Raw genomic sequence first — 18571 nt, forward strand, 5'->3', positions numbered from 1 at the left:
CAGCTCCGCCACCGGCGGACGCAGCCTCGTCTCGTGCTTCCACGTTATCCTATCAGAGACGGGGCGGGGCGGCGGCCCCCGCGGCCTATCAGCGCGAACCACGATCCCGGCGAGCCCAGTAGAAGCGCAACCAGGAAGGAGGCGATTGGGCCGCGGCGGCGCTGGGGGCGTGGCGTAGCTAGGGCCCCGCCCGCCGCCGCTGCCGCCGCCGCTGCCGCCTCCCTCCTCTAGGCGCCAGCCGCCTTAGGCCCGAGCGAGAGCAGACTGCGGGCGGGCGGCCGCAGCTGCAGCCTGAGCGCCGCGGCGGGGGGCTGGTGGGCCCCGCAGCTTTGCTCCTCCTCTGCGCCCGCGCTCTCGGACATGGTGGCCCCCGGCTCTGTGACCAGCCGGCTGGGCTCGGTGTTCCCTTTCCTGCTGGTCCTGGTGGACCTGCAGTACGAAGGTGAGTCGTGTCCCGCCCCGGCCCGGAGGAGGCGCGCTCCGGGTGTGGTGGGGGGTGGAGGGGCGGCCAGGCCTCCCGGCGCTTCCCCGTCGAGCGTCTCGGGGCGGCCGGGGCGGGAACCGGGGACTCCGCGGCCGGCCTGGGCCTGAGCCCGCCCCAGGGCGGGGGCCGGCTCCCGGTTCCGGGTTTGTCTGGGGGAGAGGTGCGGGCAGCGGCGGGCCGCGGAACCGCGGGTATGGACTGAGGAGCCGGGCCGGTGGGGCCGGCGGGAAGCGGGGCGGCGACTTCTGGGGAGTCCTAGGGCGCGGAGACCCGGGCGGCTGTCCGGTCCCGGCCTCGCTTGGGACCCTCGATCGGCGCCGGGGGCTCCGGGTCAGCGGTGCTGGGAGGAGGCTGTAAAGGTGGCCCGAAGGGAGGGTGCTTTGGCTTTGGAGTTCCGGGAGGTGGAGGGGACAGTGTCGTGTTGGATGTTAGAAGTGAGTAACCGTCACCCCACTCTGCTCTGGGTTGTGTCTCGAAGTTGTTAGCTTGGTGCGTTAAGGAGCCGCTGCTGAAATTCAAGCTCCCGGCGGGCAAGGCACTAAAAGTTTGTGGCTTTACAGTTTCCAGTCTGGTGTCACTCAACCTTTCCTTTTACGAGTTCCCTGGGGTGGGGGTGGGGTGGTAGGGAATCCACTTTTAAGAAGATACGAACGCTAATTTTCACTTCAGTCCTACAGTTTGGCATGTTGGCTGCTCTTAACAGGAAACTGAGGGTTGCCCCGTTTTAGTTGTCAGCGGGCAGGAGTAAGAATGAAAGCCGGGAGTGCCCATTGATCTGATGCTCCAAGCGTGGTTACCCTGCGGAATATTCGAGTATAGTGAAGTTATGTCGTGCACTCAACTGTTTCCAGCCCCGTGAACAGGCTAGTAGTTACGGAGGTCAAATTAAACAGTTTAATATTGGATTTCGTATTAGAGGGAGTGAAGAGCTGAAGGCAGGAATTGTTGCTGGTAAAATCCCCTCCAGATTTTCAACTTGGAAAAAGAGTAATACTCTCCAATTTTTAGGTCTTATTCATAGCAGCTGTTTTTTTTTTTTTTTTTTTGGCGGGGCGGGGTGGGTGGTGTTCCGGAGGACCATATTTTTTTTTTAAATCAGAAAGCAGAATATGTGGCATGGCAACATTGGGAAAAAGAATTTGACAGTGAGGCTGCCCCAGAAAAATATATGGAATTGGGACTGCAATGCCTGGACCTTGACCTTTAATATAGGTCATGTATTCCACTTCTTTTACATATTTTAATGTTAACTATCTCCTACCCTATGAAGTGTAGTACAGTTAGCATTAATTAATTTTGGCCACTTAAGAGAAAACTGAGCTTCCTTGGTGGCTCAGATGGTAAAGAATCCGCCTGTAGTGCGGGAGACCTGGGTTTGATCCCTGGGTCAGGAAGATCCCCTGGAGAAGGGAATGGCAACCCACTCCAGTGTCCTGGCCTAAAGAATTCCATGGACAGAGAAGCCTGGTGGGCTATAGTCCATGGGGTTGCAAAGAGTTGGACACCACTGATGGACTGATACTTCACTTTGAAGAGAAAGTTGCCTATGTTCTGCTTAACGTGAATTATTATTTTAAGTTACACAGGTATACACCTGTGTAAGGTTTGCCTTTTCCACTGGCTTATAGGCTGTCTTTTTAGAATCACTGTTCTGTATATGATTCTGTAGGACTTTAACACTTCATTTCTATCTTGTAGTATTTTCCAGAAGGAAAACCTCACCCGAGAGCTATTCACCCAATGTGGAACGCATGGTGACATTTCACAGAGGGGTGCCAAAGTGCTGTCTTCTTTAGGGTATTGTCTGTGTGAGGTGGCCAGGACTTGGTCCAGGTGGTAGAGAAGAAAGGAAAAAGTTCCTAAACTTATCGATGGTGCCTGGCACTCTCCTGGCCACCTTTCTGTAAGCTATCTCCTGTTCAAGGAGGTACAAGATGTTGTTTCTACTCTCCAGATGAGGAAACTGAGGCTCTAAGAATTTAACTTGGATAAGGTCACATAGCTGTTAACTCTAAGAGACATAAGTTGAACTTACATTATTTGACTCTAAAGTTCATCTTGCTTGTGGACTGGAGACAGAAGTTAAGTGGCTGAGGGTATCCTGTGGGCCCAAGCACTTGTAAGTACTGGCAGCTGAGAAAATTCAGCCTTTCTATTTGTTTGTTTGCCACCAGCAGTAATGAACAGGAAGAGAATTTTCCTGATGTCTTTAATACAGTGGTTCTCAAGCTTGAGTGTGTGGTCACCTGGATTCCTTTTTAAACAAAATGGTGAGCCTCACTCCCAAAGTCCTTGATTCAGTAAGTCTAGGTGGGACCTGAAATTTTGCATGTCTAAAAAGGACTCACTGGTATAATGAGTTATGCAGTGGAGTTAAATTAGGTATCTGTTGTGTAAACCAGGTATCTATTTTATTTGATGGAGATGTAAAGATAGGCAAGAACCTCTGAAAGCAAGCTGTTAGCTCGAGTTTTCCCAAGTAAGCTGAGTGTCTGAGTTTTCTAAGCTGTCTTTCTGGAGGCACTTAGGACCGCATGGTTCCACTACTGGGCCCAGGCTTGGAGACGGAAGACACAGAACAGGTGTGAGGAGAGTGAATATGAAAGAGTTGTATTGCAGAGTGTCCCCAGTAATTAGCTTAGGGGGCCTAGTTGTGTCGGATTTAAAAATACTTATTTGTTTCCCTAGGCTTTTTGGTTAATTGTAATTCAGAGAAATAAACTATTTAATAGGCTCATGAATTGAAAGGTTAAATCTTTTAGCAGCCCTTTTCCAAAAGGCCTTTGAAAGAAGGAAGTCTGAAGCACTAGTTTAGGAATAGAATTTTTGGAGCAGAAGAAAAACTTTTGTATTATCTACTTTAGTATTCTTATGTTACAGATAAGGAAGCTACTTTAATTCTCCGCTAATGGTGTGTTCTATTTGGTGATTTAAGTGGGAACATAACCTGGGAACCAAACCTTCTTTTATCTCTTTCTTCCTTAACATTCTTTCTGAACTCAGTTTATCTTTATTTCACTGAACTGACCTGACAAAACCATATACTTTGGACGCTGGGGAAAGAATAGTTACAAAAGATGGTGATATTTCTTATGTGAACTGTGCTCGCTAGGATTTTCTTGACATTATTTAAATATGAAGGTAATAAATAGCAAAAGCAAAGGACTTTCAGTAATTTATATACCCCCTTCCCCTTACCTGTGGTTTCTCTTTTCTTGGTTTCGGTTACTTGTGGTAAACTGTGGTGTGAAATATTAAATGGGAAATTCCCAAAATAAACAATTCATAAGTTTTAAATTGCAAACCTTTCTGAATAGCATGATGAAATCTCACAGGGTCTTGCTCTGGCCGTGAATCATCTCTTTGTCCCCTGTATCCAGCCTGTCACTTAGTAGCCATCTGGATTATCAGCACTGTTGCAGAGCTTGTGTTCAGGTAACCCTTCTTATACTTAATAATGGCCCTAAAGTGCAAACCTGGTGATGCTGACAATTCGGAAGTTTGGATATGCCAAGAGAAGCTGTAAACTGCTGCCTTTAAGTGAAAAAAGTCTGTGTCTTAGTAAGGAAAGAAAAAACAAAACAAAACTGTGTGCTCGGTTGCTAAGATCTGTGGTAAGAATCAGTCTCCTATCTGTGAAATTGTGAAAAAGGAAAAAGTAATTTGTGCTAGTTTGACTGTCGCACCTCAGACTAAGGAAGTTGTGGTCACAGTCTTTGATAAGTGCTCAGGTAAGATGGGAAAGGCATTCCATTTGTACAATAAGATATTTTGAGAAGAGGGCACAACATTCACATCTTTTATTATAGTATATTGTGATAATTGTTCTTTTACTATTGTTGATCTCTGTCTAATTTTTAAATCAACCTTATCATAATGATAAGTGCGTATGAATATGAAAATATAATGTGTATATAGTGTGTGTGTGAAAGTCGCTCAGTCATATCCGACTCGTTGCAACCACATTATACAGTCCATGGAATTTTCTAGGCCAGAATACTGGAGTGGGTAGCCTTTCTCTTCTCCAGGGGATCTTCCCAATCCAGGGCTCGAACTCACGTCTCCTGCATTGTGGGCAGATTCTTCACCAGCTGAGCCACAAGGAAGCTGAAGATTACCGGAGTGGGTAGCCTATCCCGACTCCAGTGGCTCTTCCTGACTCAGTAATCGAACCGGGGTCTCCTGCATTTCAGGCAGATTCTTTACCAATTGAGCTATCAGGGAAGCCCTAAATGTATATATAGGGTTCAGTACTATCCGTGTTTTGATAACCACGGGGATTTTGGAATGTATTCCCTGAGAATAAGGGGTAACTCCTGTAAACTAAGTATTGTAGCAGACTATCAGAGAGCTTCTAGAAAGTTATTTTAAGTTCATCTAATGTTATAGGCTATTATTTAGCAGTAGTGTCCAGGTCCCAATTCACTTGACTAGTTAGTATTTACTGAGCGAGTGCCCAGAAATGGAGTAGTTTAGTTACTGTGGGATGGGGGGAGTTGTGCTGAAATGGAATGGCCAGTAGTCAATAGGCTTTACTTTCCCATATGAAGTTAATGAATTGTGGTTAAGTTTAATTTCTCTTGCCATAGTGTTCCTTTGATTATTGTCCAGTTATTAATGTTTCTTTGTATGGAAATATCATGGGAACGCAGTCACTTGCTCTTAAGAACAAAAACATCATATCAGCCATAAATTGATGTTTCAAGATCTTTGGGATACTGCTTTTTAAATTTTTGAAGATAAGTTTTAAAAGTCTGATGAGTTTGTGTCATTCGGAGTTCTAGAATACGAAGACTCATTTAATCGGCTAGCAGAGGCTTCACCGTAGTGCTCTTTATAGGTGAGCTACACGCAGTATAGAACTCTTGGCTTTTGTCTTTGCATTTATAGACAACTTGGGGATATAACACATATTTTGTGAAGCATCTGTGTTCTCTTGCTACTTGCTCAATGTGGATTTCATGATCTATCTTGTAGTCAGTCCATTGGAAGCACCCTTTAATTTTCTTGTCCATGTAAACTTTGGTTTTATTCACTTGCCAAAATTTGAACTGATTTAAATTCAACCTGGCCAACTGGTTTGTTGAACCTCAGAGCTGATCATGGATGGAGAAAAATGAAGATAACCTTGCTGACAGGTCTCATTTTAAGCATATAGTCTCTCTTTCCAGTGCATACTCAGTACTGCTAGCATTCCTACCTACAATTCCTACAGTTCCCTAGTGTTCTTGAAAGTTAGTGTCTCAGACCTTTTCTTCTTTCCTTAAATCTCCAGTTGAAATCCTCCTTTCTTTTCTTCCTCATTCTTTGTTTTTGGCTGCACAGGGTCTTAGTTGTGGCATCTTAGATCTAGTTCCCTGACCAGGGATGGAACCCAGATCCCCTGCGTTGGGAACTCAGAGTCTTAGCCACTGCACCACCAGGAAAGTCCCTCTTGCCCATTCTTTGTGACCAGGGGTCCCCAACCTCCAGATCTCATGCCTGTTGATCTGAAGTGAAGCTGACGTGATGATAATAGAAACAAAGCGCACAGTAAATGTGGTGTGCTTGAATCATCCTGAAACTGTCTCCTCTCCCCAACCCTATCCGTGGAAAAATTGTCTTCTAGGAAACCTGTCCCTGGTGCTAAAAAGTTGGGGACTGCTGTTTTAGACTTTGTCTTTATTTAGAAAATGAAAGCCGTCACAGGGCAGTTTCTTCTTCTTTCTACCTCTGAATTTAGTAGCCTACCTACCTGCATCTGTACCCATTCTGCTACTTAATGATTAAAAACATTAATGATTAAAAAAAAAAATCCCTCCTCTTGGCAAAATCCAATTTTATACTTATGGCCTGGATTCCGTTTCCTGTCACCATCTGAAAGGACTGCTTCTACAGTTGCTGTTTTTCTCCTGCACCATCACTTTCTTCCTCTACTGGGGCTCTGACATCAGCACTCCAGCAGGCTATAGTGTTTCCGTCTTAAACTGGGCTTTGATGTTATGTGTCGCTGTAGCTACTGAACAGTATCATTGTTTCTCTTGAGAGGGGAACTTCAGATCAGAGAGTCCTTGGTAGTCTCTCTCGCTACATCCTCATCTTCTATTCTCTTCTCAACACAGTAGAGCCTGCAAAGCCTTATGTATCTGACTCCTGTTTACTTATATCTTTTCTCATCTTAATCTTCTCCTTCACTGGGCTCCTGCCACATCAACTTGACTTCCACATGCCCAGCTCATTTCTGATGTAGATGTCTTTATTCTTGTTGTTCCTATACTCTGAGGGTTTCAGAGAACAGCTTTCCAAATGAGCGTTCATATTTCAGCCCTGACATGCTGTTTAAGAAGCATGCTCTAGGTCAGTTAATAATCTCCCTTTCCCTTTTTGTGTTTTCTTCATAAAACTTAATGTTGTCCTCAATTACTTGATTTGTATTTCTTGTCTGTCTGCCTCTCTAGAATATAAGCTTTATGGAAAGTGCTGTTAATCTCTATACCTAAACTATGTTGACATGAAGTAGATTTGCAATAAATGTTTTCAAAATGGATGAGTGAGGTTGACTGTTCTAACTTTTTTTTAATATGAACGCTTCTAAACTGATTTTCCAAGTTAAAATTCATTGAAAAAGGAAACCCATCACAACATTTATGCTTTCACATTTAACTGAAGCGAAGACTAAAGTCCATTGGAATTGAGCAAACGTGGTTACAATAGATTTTATTTTCCTAGTTTACCCAGGAAGATTTTGGTGCAGACATAGTTCGTATGTACTTGCTACATAACTTCCTTTAAGTCTGTGTGTGTGCGCGCGTGCACGTGCTCATTTATAAGTCTGGCTATGTGTGTGTGCGCACATGTGCTCCGTTTTAAGTCTGGCTGTGTGTGCGCACATGTGCTCACTTATGTCCGACTCTTTGCAGCAACATGGACTGTAATAGAATACTGGAGCAGGTTGTCATTTCCTCCTCCAGGGGATCTTCCCTCCTCCGGGGAATCTTCCTGTCCCAGGGATCGAACCCGTGTCTCTGCTGTCTCCTGTACTGGCAGGTGGATTCTTTACCACTAGTGCCACCTGGAAACTTTTGGCTTTGAATACTAAAACAGTTTTTAGGCTAGGGTGATTGGAAAGAGATGCTTGCAAGGTCTAGGGGTTCCAGCTCAGTGTATTTTTATTAAAACTGTTTTGTCATTGGTCCTTACTCGACTGTGGAATTGTGAAGATAATGAACTTCCTGTTCTTTGGAGAAGAGCCAGATTCCACTGTGTTCTGTTTCTGTCTTGAGACTTCTTTCTCTGACCCGTCTTGCTCTGATCTTGAATTTAGATAGGACCTTTTATAGACAGTACTTTTTTCCTCCCTGCATTGTGTTCTTTTTCCCCGCCTATGTTCGGTTTTAGAATGATCTTAAAGTTCTCTTTCTTCCTGACACTCTTAAGTGCTCCAGCCTGAACACCACCCCACCGGGCTAGCTTCCCTTCTGCCACCTGGCCTTGGCTTGAGCCTCCGCGTCTCTAACCTCTTGTTCTTGACTTTTTCAGTCTGGTTGTTCCAGTCTTGGTTGTGACTCTCAGCACATCATACTTTTTAAGCCCTCAACTTTGTTTCTTAAAATTGTTTAGTGTTTGCTCTGTAAAAATATGACAGATCTTGGGGGGGGCCTGGTGGGCTGCCGTCTGTGGGGTCGCACAGAGTCGGACACGACTGAAGCGACTTAGCAGCAGCAATACTGTTATAACTTCAGTACAAGACTTAGCTGCTTCACCTTTCCCCCCGTCCATGCTGTATATTTGGCTGACCTTTGGCTGACTCTTGTCTGTGGAGAAACCTGTTTGTTTATTGCTGCTCAGAAGACAGCAGGATGTTTGGTTGTCTTATCTCTCAGAAGTAGGAGGCCTCTCTCATTGTCACTGTCTCCCAGGATGTGGCAAAGGAATAAAAATTATCCATGGCTTAAAATACACAGTTGAGATACTGCAGAAGCAGCCACATTTACAATTTTTAAAGAAACATATTAGTGTCTGTACGAATCTTTGGTGGGTTTGATTTTTATAATTGTTATTGTGTATCTTAGGTTCTATTATATTGATGAACTATAATACATTTAAGAAAGAAGGAATTTAGTTACATTCATTCAGTACTCTTGCCTGGAGAATCCATGGACAGAGGAGCTTGGTAGGCTGCAGTCCATGGGGTCGCTAAGAGTCGGACACGACTGAGCAACTTCACTTTCACTTTTCACTTTCATGCATTGGAGAAGGAAATGGCAACCCACTCCAGTGTTCTTGCCTGGAGAATCCCAGGGACGGGGGAGCCTGGTGGGCTGCTGTCTCTGGGGTCGCACAGAGTCGGACACGACTAAAGCGACTTAGCAGCAGCAGCAGCATTCAATAAATTTTGAGTACCACTTTGTGCAAGGTACTGGACTCGGTGGTATATAAAGAAGAAAAGGCAGTTCGTTCTCTCAGGCTTGTTTTGGTCAGGTTTGGGACTTGGCAGGCCAGCTGTGCAGGCCAGCTTATTGAGGCTGGGGGATTGCAGAGTGAAGTCCTGTGCCTGTGAGTGGAGGGATGCACAGGGAAGTAGTGGAGGAGGAGCGTCCCCGCCTTCTCACCCAAGTAGTGAGGGAAAGTTTCACAGGGGAACTGCATGTGAGGGCAGAATCCTGATGGAGGAGGGAACTTTGCCAGGGGGGCAGGTGGGGAAGGCGTTTCTGTGGAACGGCAAGTTGAAAGGGATGCAGCGTGAGAACTGGTGTGTTCAGGGAGGTTCCGCCCGTTCCCTGTGCTGTCTGTGTGTGTCAGTCACTCAGTCGTGTTTGTCTCTTTGTGACCCCATGGACTGTAGCCCACCAGGTTCCTCTGTCCATGGAATTCTCCAAGCAAGAATACTGGAGTGGGTTGCCATTCCCTACTCCAGGGGATCTTCCCCACCCAGGGATCGAACCTAGGTCTCCCACATTGCAGGCAGATTCTTTAGCGTTTGAGAGTGAGGGGTGAGGAGGCTGGACCCAGATGAGGGACCTGATTATGCAGGATCCTGTTTGCCTTTAGATCTGAAGGGACTTGGACTGAATCTCTCCAGTGCTGTGCAAACACTGCAGAATTGTTATTAGGAATGCATTTTGGGAGGATTTCTCTGGCTGTAGCAGGGGGCTGGCCTTGGAGGAAGGTGGGGAAATATCCCAGTTAGGAGGCATGCCCTCTCTCTTGCGGGGAAAGGGGCTACACAGCCACCACTTACATGCTGTGGCAAGTTCCGTTAGGAGAAGTGACCGGGGTGCACAGGGGGATGATAATCAATTCTCCCTGGAAGACTGAAATTTGTATAGAGGAAGTGGTATTTACTTATCACATTGTTAGGTGGGAGTGATGTTAGATAAGATAGTAACATGATAAGGATCTGAGTTTTAGGTAAAAGGCACAAGAAATGCTGGATACCGCTTTCAATCATAGAAGGCAAGAGAAGCTTAGTTTGGAGAGGAACTGGACCTCTGGGGTGACAGTATAGAACACTCTTTGGAGGGACACCCCGTTGCTTTATTTGAAGGACCAGTGCAAATGAAAGAGCCTAGGTGGATGTTTTGGTCCAACTTATAGAAAAGGTCACGGTAACCCGAACATGCACGCACGGCCTCAGTGACCAAGAAAGTGGCCCTGTGGCTGTGGGAAGCCAGCCTGGGGCTCAGCTCTCAGGGTCTCTGTCCCCCAGGGTGTGCTTGTCAGAGAGATCCTCTGCCATGCCAGATTCGCGGGCCCCCATCTGGTGCACGCTGGTGTCGTGGTCACCCAGGTCTTTGGATTTCATCTGCTCATTCAGGTAAAGAGTCTCGGGGAAGTCGCCCAAGTGGGTATTGTCTAGTCAGTAACCAGCTTGTGCAGTTCCCTTAGGTGCTTTTCAGGAGTAACACGTGTTCTGTTGTGTTCCACCGGCTTGCTCTCCAAGTCCTCCTGGTTTAGTTTCTTGATACCCTGAAGAATTTGGGATTCAGCCGCCTTGTTGGCTTGTAGCTTCATCAGTGTCTCCGCATATTTTCTGTCCTCATGAGACTGCTGAAGAAATTTGGCGTATCCTTCACAGCCGCACCGTCAGGATCAAAGCAGCAAGACATGGCCAGGGAGATGCAGGAGGCAAGAAGCGCCAGCTGGATCTGGCAGTTGATGGCGGCCGCGGAGTCCTGGTGATCGCTTGGGCACACCTTCGAGGTGCGCTCCGTCGTCGTGGCAGGTGGCCGAGGCACCCTCCAGGGTGCCGGTTGGAGGTGTGGCAGTGCTGGTTCGGTCCAGCCTCTGGCAAGCACTGTTGAAGCAGGAAACTGCAGTGGCTCTCTGTAGAATGTGTGGCCTGAGGCATCTGGAATAAATAGTTGAAAGAACTTTGCAAATGTACCCTTGGCTCCCACTAAACCTCAGGGTCTACCTGTGAGATTGGAACAGATTGTGGTTAAAATGTTCCATTAAATGATGGGTTGGGTAAGTGAGGCATGCAAGGCTGAGCAACTGTGGAGAGAGAGCTTAGCTTGGTTTATGTGGTGGAAAGGTTTCTGAGTTGTGCTGCAAATAAAACTAGGCTTTGAAATTGAGTCATGTTCTGACAGTTACCATGAGTCTTCAGGTAGCTTGGGTGACTTCTCTGAGCCTTAGATTCCTCAGTTATCACAGTATGAAAGAGGTTTATTTTCTAGGTTTGTTGTGAAAATTAAGTGAAATAGATATTCTGAAAGTATTCAGCATGTTTTTTTTTTTTTTTTTCCTTAATTTCCTTCTGTGTTACATCTTTCCTGTTAGACATTTTCGTGACTGGATAAGGAAAGTTCTGTGACTAATGGTTTAGCTGCTATCCAGATTTCTTCCTCCAGCAATCTGAAATCCTCTACTGAGTACATTGATCTGATTGTCCCTTTGAGAAAATTAAATGGGAGTTGTTTGAAATCTTGATAATTGGAAGACTGCTTCCTTTACGTGTTGTGAGCACATAGATAAATCCATCAGCTTGCCTTTGAAATTAATTTTACCAGCTGTAATAGACTGGATGGTTAGAGAGTTCAGCCACAGCATTTTCACCATTCTTACTTGATCCCTAGTTCAGTCTCTTTTTAGTGTCATTTTAACATGTTTTCTGTACACACATTTGTACATGTGATGCACAATCTTTTAAACTTTATACTGGGAACTCTAAATGTTTATGGAGGTAGAGTAAATGTGGAGGTAGAGTTTATGTTAGAATTTACCTTTAAAAAATTGAAATGAACTGCCTTTAATTGTTTTAACTTCCCTACCCCTATCCCTTAAAAAGATTTAAGTAAGTGAAAGTTGCTCTGTTGTGTCAGACTCTCTGCGACCCCATGGACGCCGTCAGTAGAATTCTCCAGGCCAGAATACTGGAGTGGCTAGCCTTTCCCTTCTGCAGGGGATCTTCTCAACCCAGGGATTGAACCCAGGTACCCTGCATTGCAGGCAGATGCTTTACCAGCTGAGCCATAAGGGAAGCCCAAGAATGCTGGAGTGGGTAGCCTATCCTGTCTCCAGGGGATCTTCCTGACCCAGGAATCGAAAACCAGGGTCTCCTGCCTTGCAGGCGATTCTCTACCAGCTGAGCTATCAGGGAAGCCCAAAAAGATTTAAAGTAAAACCTTACTGTGTGAAATTTTCTTACATTTACCAAGGTGGGGAATGATATTATGAACCTCCCTGTACTCATCTCCCTGTGTTAACAATTAACAACCCCTGACCAATCTTATTCCATCTGTACCCGTGGATTATTTCGGAACATTTTACATGACATCATTTCGTTTATAAATATTTTAGTGTTTATGAAAGATAAGGACTGCTTTAAGTTTTAGAATCTATATCATCTAAAAATATTCCCTGCAGTATTTGATTACAATGCTATACCTTTGAACTACAGTCTAACAGAAATGTTTGAGACAGGGTATTTTGCTCTTCTTTCTTGACTTAACTGGCTGCTTAGTTATAAAATATCTTTAGTGTTAACAAATATTCTCTAAAAGTTTTCAGTTTCAAGTGATAATCAGTACATCTTTAACAAAACACATTGCTCAGTTTGTTTTCTTTTTATTGTATAAGCACATGAATACATTCTTACCAGAGGAAAAAACTAAACTGCACAGAAGTACATACTGTATCCTTGTTTTAAAGCATCAGTGAAATCTGAACACGTTTACTCCAACGCAACTTGCTGTCCGTGGTTCACACCACCACAGTTCTTTCCATTCCTGCCCGCCTCTAATCTGTTTTCCACACGGCCAGCCGAAGTGATCTTTTTAGGATGTAAATCAGATCATCAGTTCCTTGCTGAAAACCCATCCAGTGACGTCCCTCTGCTCTTGGAGTAAAACCCAGATTTCTTACCATAGCGTGCAAGGCTGTGTGTGACCCATCCTGCCAGCCGGGAGCCTCTTCGTGATGCCTTAATGTTGAGCTTGGTTCTGCCCAAGCCTGCACTTGTTTGGTACTACTTGCCTGATCATATTTTGGCATGCTGGCGGCTTTTTGTCATTTGGGACTGCTCTCCTGCCTTTTATGTTCTAACTCAGGGAGAAGGTATTGACTCCTAAGCACTATATTAAGCACCGCTTCCTGTCCTCTGGCAGGAGTGATTTGCTTGTCTATCTTTATTACACTGCATCCCCACTGCTAGAGCAGTCTGCATGGACACTGGTCTGTTTTTTAATGTGTGTTGCATCCTGTGGATCTGTAAGGATGTCAGTTATCTTCATTTTTAGAATTTTTTGCCTATTTGCTCCACCAATTTTGGTTCCTTAATTCTCTTGTTTGGTATTGGTTTCATAAGGATAGGTTTTAACGCTCATTTTTGTTTTTCAGAATTGCTTGTTGCCTGTCTTTGAATTCTGATTGTGAGAGAAGGCTGACTGCCTGTCTGGAGGCTAAGAAGTCTTCAGGACCTCTTCCTTCCTTTCCCTGGTTTCAGCTCTCTGGGTCTCCCAAAGAGCTGCAGCCACCTCACGGCATACCTCTCCTGAGAAGGTGTTTGGATATGATTTTGCCCACCAGTCTCATCCTGTCCGTTTTATGTTTTGAGAATTTTTCCAAAATTTCTGTTTTTCAGATGGTCCTCTTCTTCTTAAAAAAGAATTTTGTTTTTCAGTGAGGTTATGGATGTATCTCCTTAAATAAATCTTGTCATTTCTAGAATTTGAGCCTATTGGGAAGTAGGCTCATGTGCTTAGTTAGGTGACTGTTTTTTTCTATTTCCTATGGACCACTTTCTTAAAAAAATTTTTTCTTTAAAGCTAAGAGGTAATTTCTATCAGCGAGTTATTTCTTCATTGAAAGGATGTAAGTTAAATTTTGTTCTTGGAAAATCTTAAAAATACACCAAATTATAGAAAATAGTATTGTGTACCACTGTGTCCTGTCAGTTCAGTTCGGTTGCTCAGTCGTGTCTGACTCTTTGCAACCCCATGGACTGTAGCATGCCAGGCCTCCCTGTCCATCACCAGCTCCCGGAGATTACGCAAACTCACACCCATTGGTGATGCCATCCAACCATCTCATCCTCTGTTGTCCCCTTCTCCTCCCGCCTTCAATCTTTCCCAGCATCAGGGTCTTTTCCAGTGAGTCAGTTCTTCGCATCAGGTGGCCAAAGTAGTGGAGTTCTAGCTTCAGCATCCATCCTTCCAATGAATATTCAGGAGTGATTTCCTCTAGGATTGACTGGTTGGGTCTCCTTGCAGTCCAAGGGACTCTCAAGAGTCTTCTCCAACACCACAGTTCAAAAGCATCAATTCTTCGGCGCTCAGCTTTCTTTATAGTCCAACTCTCACATCCATACGTGACTACTGGAAAAACCATAACTTTGACTAGACTGACCTTTGTTGGCAAAGTATGTCTCTGCTTTTTAATGTGCTGTCTAGGTTGGTCATAGCTTTTCTTCCAAGGAGCAAGCATCTTTTCGTTTCATGGCTGTGACCTTGTCACCCCACTTCAAAAATTACCAGCACTTGGTGGATGCATTTGTCTACACTTTCATCCTCCTCCCCAAGATTATTTTGAAGGCAGTCCCTGCACATGATATATTCTGTAAATACTTCATTATGTGGTGGAAACTCCAACGCGATGCTGGAAAATAGCCTCTCTCCAGAGTCAGTGATTGCCCTGTAGGCTGGGGAGTTCTCATAAAGCTAAAGCCTGTAGGATTCTCCTCATTGCTTTCTTATTCATTTCTGTTAAGGCCGCAATTTTATACAGTGTTCAGTAACGTCTGTTAAGTAAAACGTTAATTTCCATAATCTTCATTATGAAAAGCAGGTTGTATTTTTGGATATGATATGGAATTAGGTGAAACTACAGTTGACTCTCACATTCTGAATATAATCAGTTTCTAAGTCTATATAGCATACTGACTTTCTCTGAAGATACAGGTTAGGAGCCTGTGTCTTCATTTTAAATGGGAAAAATAAAAAATAACAGTGCTTTCCTAGTTCACAGAAAACCCCCAACTAATTTCTCCAGATTATATCCACATACTCTTAAATAGGTTAGACGTTTTCACATTATTGCCCCCCAACAAATAGGACTTTGTAGGATCCTGAGTTTTGTTTTTTCTTTTAATTTATTGTATTGAAGTATACTTGACTTACCATAATGTATTAGTTTCTGCTCTACAGCCCAGCGATCCAGTTATACATACATATACATGTATAAATACACATTCTTTTTCATATTCTTTTATGGTTTATCACAAGATATTGAATATAGTCCTCTGTGCTACACAGTGGGCCTTTTTGTTTATCCATTTTATATATAAAACGGTAATCCCAAAGTTCCAGTCCCTCTGTCCCCCTTGGCAACTACAAGTCTGCTCTCTGTCCCTGTGAGTGTGTTTCTGTAGAAGTAGATAAGTTCATGTGTGTCATACTTTAGACCCCACATTTAAGTGCATGGTATTTGTCTTTCTGACCGACTGCACTTAGTTTGCTGATCTCTAGGTCCATGCATGGTGCTGCAAATGGCATGATTTCATTCTTTTTCATGGCTGAGCAGTATTCCACTGTGTATATGTACCATATCTTCTTTATCCGTTCATCTGTCGATGGAGATTTTTCGATTGTTTCCATGTCTTGGTTATTGTGAATAGCGCTGCTATAAACCTAGGGGTGCATTTTATCTCTTTGAATTGTAGCTTTAGGACCCTGAGTTTTGGAGACCGCCAATTTAAGGTTTCCTCCTTCCTTCTTTTTTTTCTCCTTCCTATTTCCTTCCTTATTTAGAGGGCTCCAGCAGGCAACCAGTGTAATAAAACACTACACAGAAACCCAGAAAATGCAGACTGGGCATATGAAAAGCTACTTTGTTTAGTAGGGTGAAGAGTAAGGTAAAGTGTATTTCATTTGGCTTTTTGCTGTATTAGATGAAATCAGAAATTCACTAGCTTTTGATGATTGAAATGGCAGGCAGTTGTTCAGATAGTTTGCTCTGGCTGTCTTCCTGGACTCCATCTCTTTCTTCACTTGACCCCTGTTCAGACAGTTGACGTAAGTCACGTGTAGCCTTTTCCTCTCTGGTAATTTTTCTCCGCAGTCTGTTTTCTCTGTTTGCACTGCTGCTACTACATGGTCTAGTCAGCATCATGTTACCTGAGTTACTGTCACTGGGACTTGATTGATTTCCCTCTTTCCTTCTGGCTGTTTACTGGCATCTTCTAGCAGAGAAAGTAGTGAGAAAGACCCACTCAGTAGCGAAGGCATGGTGGAGAGGAGAGCTGGCTGCGGTACTGGACTCTGAGTTCTCGGAAAGCCTCATTAATCTTGAGTTCTTGGCTTTTATAAAGATACGATGTTCTTTGTGTTCAGAATGCTGGATTCCCTCTTCAGGCTTGGCACATAGGTCCATCCTTCTCACTTGTCCTTCAGGGGAGACCTCAGGGAACACCGTGTCCCCCCAACCCAGCACTGTCCAGGAGAACTTTCTGTGATGCTGGGAAATGTTCTCTATTACCCTTACTGTCCCACACACTCGCCATTAGCTAAGCGGCATTTATGCTGTGAGTAGTGAGACTGACGAATTGAATGTTAAATTTTATTCAGTTTTAACTGTAGGCGTCAGGTGCCTCTACTTGTGCCCTCTCAGAGCCCTTTGTGTATTCCTTCCATCCTAACACTTACTGTGTTGTATGCTTTTCCAACATTTTATTATCAAACATGGTGTAAAGTTGAAACAATTTTATTGTGTACAGTCCTGTACCTATCACCTAAATTCTACTATTAATGTAATCACTACACATGTTTTTAATACATAACCATCTGGGCATTTTTCTATCCATTAATCCTTTTGAAAAAATAATTTTCAAAATAATATCTGTGCACATGTCCCTAAATACTTTAACATGTATGTCATTAGCATTTGTTTTTTGCAGGGGTAAAATTTGTATACAATAAAATGTCCGTTTTAAAGTATATACTTGCTGGATTTTGATAACTGCATGTGCTTGTGCAGCCCTCGCCTTCATCAGGGTTGGAGCACTCTCAGCACCCCAGAGACATTTCTTCTGCTCCTTCCCAGTCCTGTCTCCAGCCTCTCAAGTGATGGCTGTTCAGATTGTTTTCCCTGCAGTGTCTCCTTAGCACACTGAAAAGCGCAACATCATTTTCATTGTGAAAGAGAAATGCTGTGGCATTTAGTTTCCATGTGCCCCTTCTACACACATTTGAACTTTAGAACAACAAAAAGAGTCTATATTCTACCTAACAAGGTGCAGGTCTTCTTGTAAATGAAGAAACGCTCGCCTGTATCCTGGTTAAGGTGTTTTCAACAGTCACTGGGTCCATTACTGACTGTATTAATTACCACTGTCCTGTTCGGTACTTAGTTATATAAAAACTAAATTGTAAAGTTAATTTCAACAGCTTGTAAATAAAAATGGAAACTGGAGAAAATACTATTAGTACAGTCAATTCTCTTTGTTCATGGTAGTTATACTCCATATGTCATTATGAATGTTGAATTAGCAAATATTAAACCACTGCACGTGGGAGAAAATTCGGGCTTAGGATCCTACAAGGCCTCAGGTCACTACATGTTTGTCAACAGATCAAAATGTAACCTTGTTTGTGTGACTTTCTGTTTAAAAATATCTTGTTTAATATAATTGACTAACATTGAATTCATGGCCAGCAGCGTTATCATTCATGTCTGAGTGAAGCTTATCTGACAAACATGTTTTCTTTTCTTGAAAGTGTTTTGCTTGTACCATATAGCTTGCAGGATCTTATTTCCCCTACTAGGGATTGAACCCACATCCCTGACAGTAGAAGCTCAGAGTCTTAACCATTGGATCACCAGGGAATTCCCCAAACGTATTTTTTTTGAAAGGCCCAGTATGCTCTCTTGTGTTTAGGAACATTAGGAAGTACTACGCTTGGGGTCCAGTTTTAAACAGTGAAATCAGTGAAAAAGAAGGAAAGTAAAAACCATAGAGGACACTTGTTTATAACATGAGAGCTGACACAGGAAGAAGGAGAATCACCTTGTTTGACTTCAGCCGGAACATGCTCTTCAAGTGTCCCGGTGTGTTACCGTTCTGCCCATACACATGTCCTCAAATGACCGCCAGGGGGCCCTGAATATTAGTTTGGAGATTACAAATGAGTTTTAGGGGGTTACAGATAAATTTTAGTGAGTGGGCAAATTCTGAGACACAGTCTGAATTGTGAGGCTTGACTATATACAAATAAACTGCTGCTGCTAAGTCTCTTCAGTCGTGTCCGACTCTGTGCGACCCCATAGACGGCAGCCCACCAGGCTCCCCCGTCCCTGGGATTCTCCAGGCAAGAACACTGGAGTGGGTTGCCATTTCCTTCTCCAATGCATGAAAGTGAAAAGCGAAAGTGAAGTCGCTCAGTCGTGCCCGACTCTTAGTGACCCCATGGACTGCAGCCTACCAGGCTCCTCTGTCCATGGGATTTTCCAGGCAAGTGTACTGGAGTGGGGTGCCATTTCCTTTTCCGATACCAATAAACAGATGTGTATAAACAAGCAAAGAGAACATGTGCAAAGCCGCTGCATCTTGAGTCTGTAATTAGTCATGAGGTCATAGTTGACATATATGGCATCCTTTGTTAACTTCCT

At 44.0% G+C, this 18571-nt stretch overlaps 1 protein-coding gene across 1 annotated transcript in view; it reads left to right on the plus strand.

The window, feature by feature from the left end:
- Positions 1-210: 210 nt before the first annotated feature.
- DNAJC3 (DnaJ heat shock protein family (Hsp40) member C3) overlaps positions 211-18571 on the plus strand; it is a 63634-nt gene continuing 45273 nt past the window's right edge. The window contains exon 1 of the mRNA XM_019971642.2: positions 211-442. Coding sequence (XP_019827201.1) covers positions 361-442 — 82 coding nt within the window. The 5' untranslated portion in view covers positions 211-360. The remainder of the gene's footprint in view (positions 443-18571) is intronic.

Source organism: Bos indicus, chromosome 12 (genome assembly GCF_029378745.1).
Source record: "Bos indicus isolate NIAB-ARS_2022 breed Sahiwal x Tharparkar chromosome 12, NIAB-ARS_B.indTharparkar_mat_pri_1.0, whole genome shotgun sequence".
In the NCBI taxonomy this organism is placed as follows: domain Eukaryota; kingdom Metazoa; phylum Chordata; class Mammalia; order Artiodactyla; family Bovidae; genus Bos; species Bos indicus.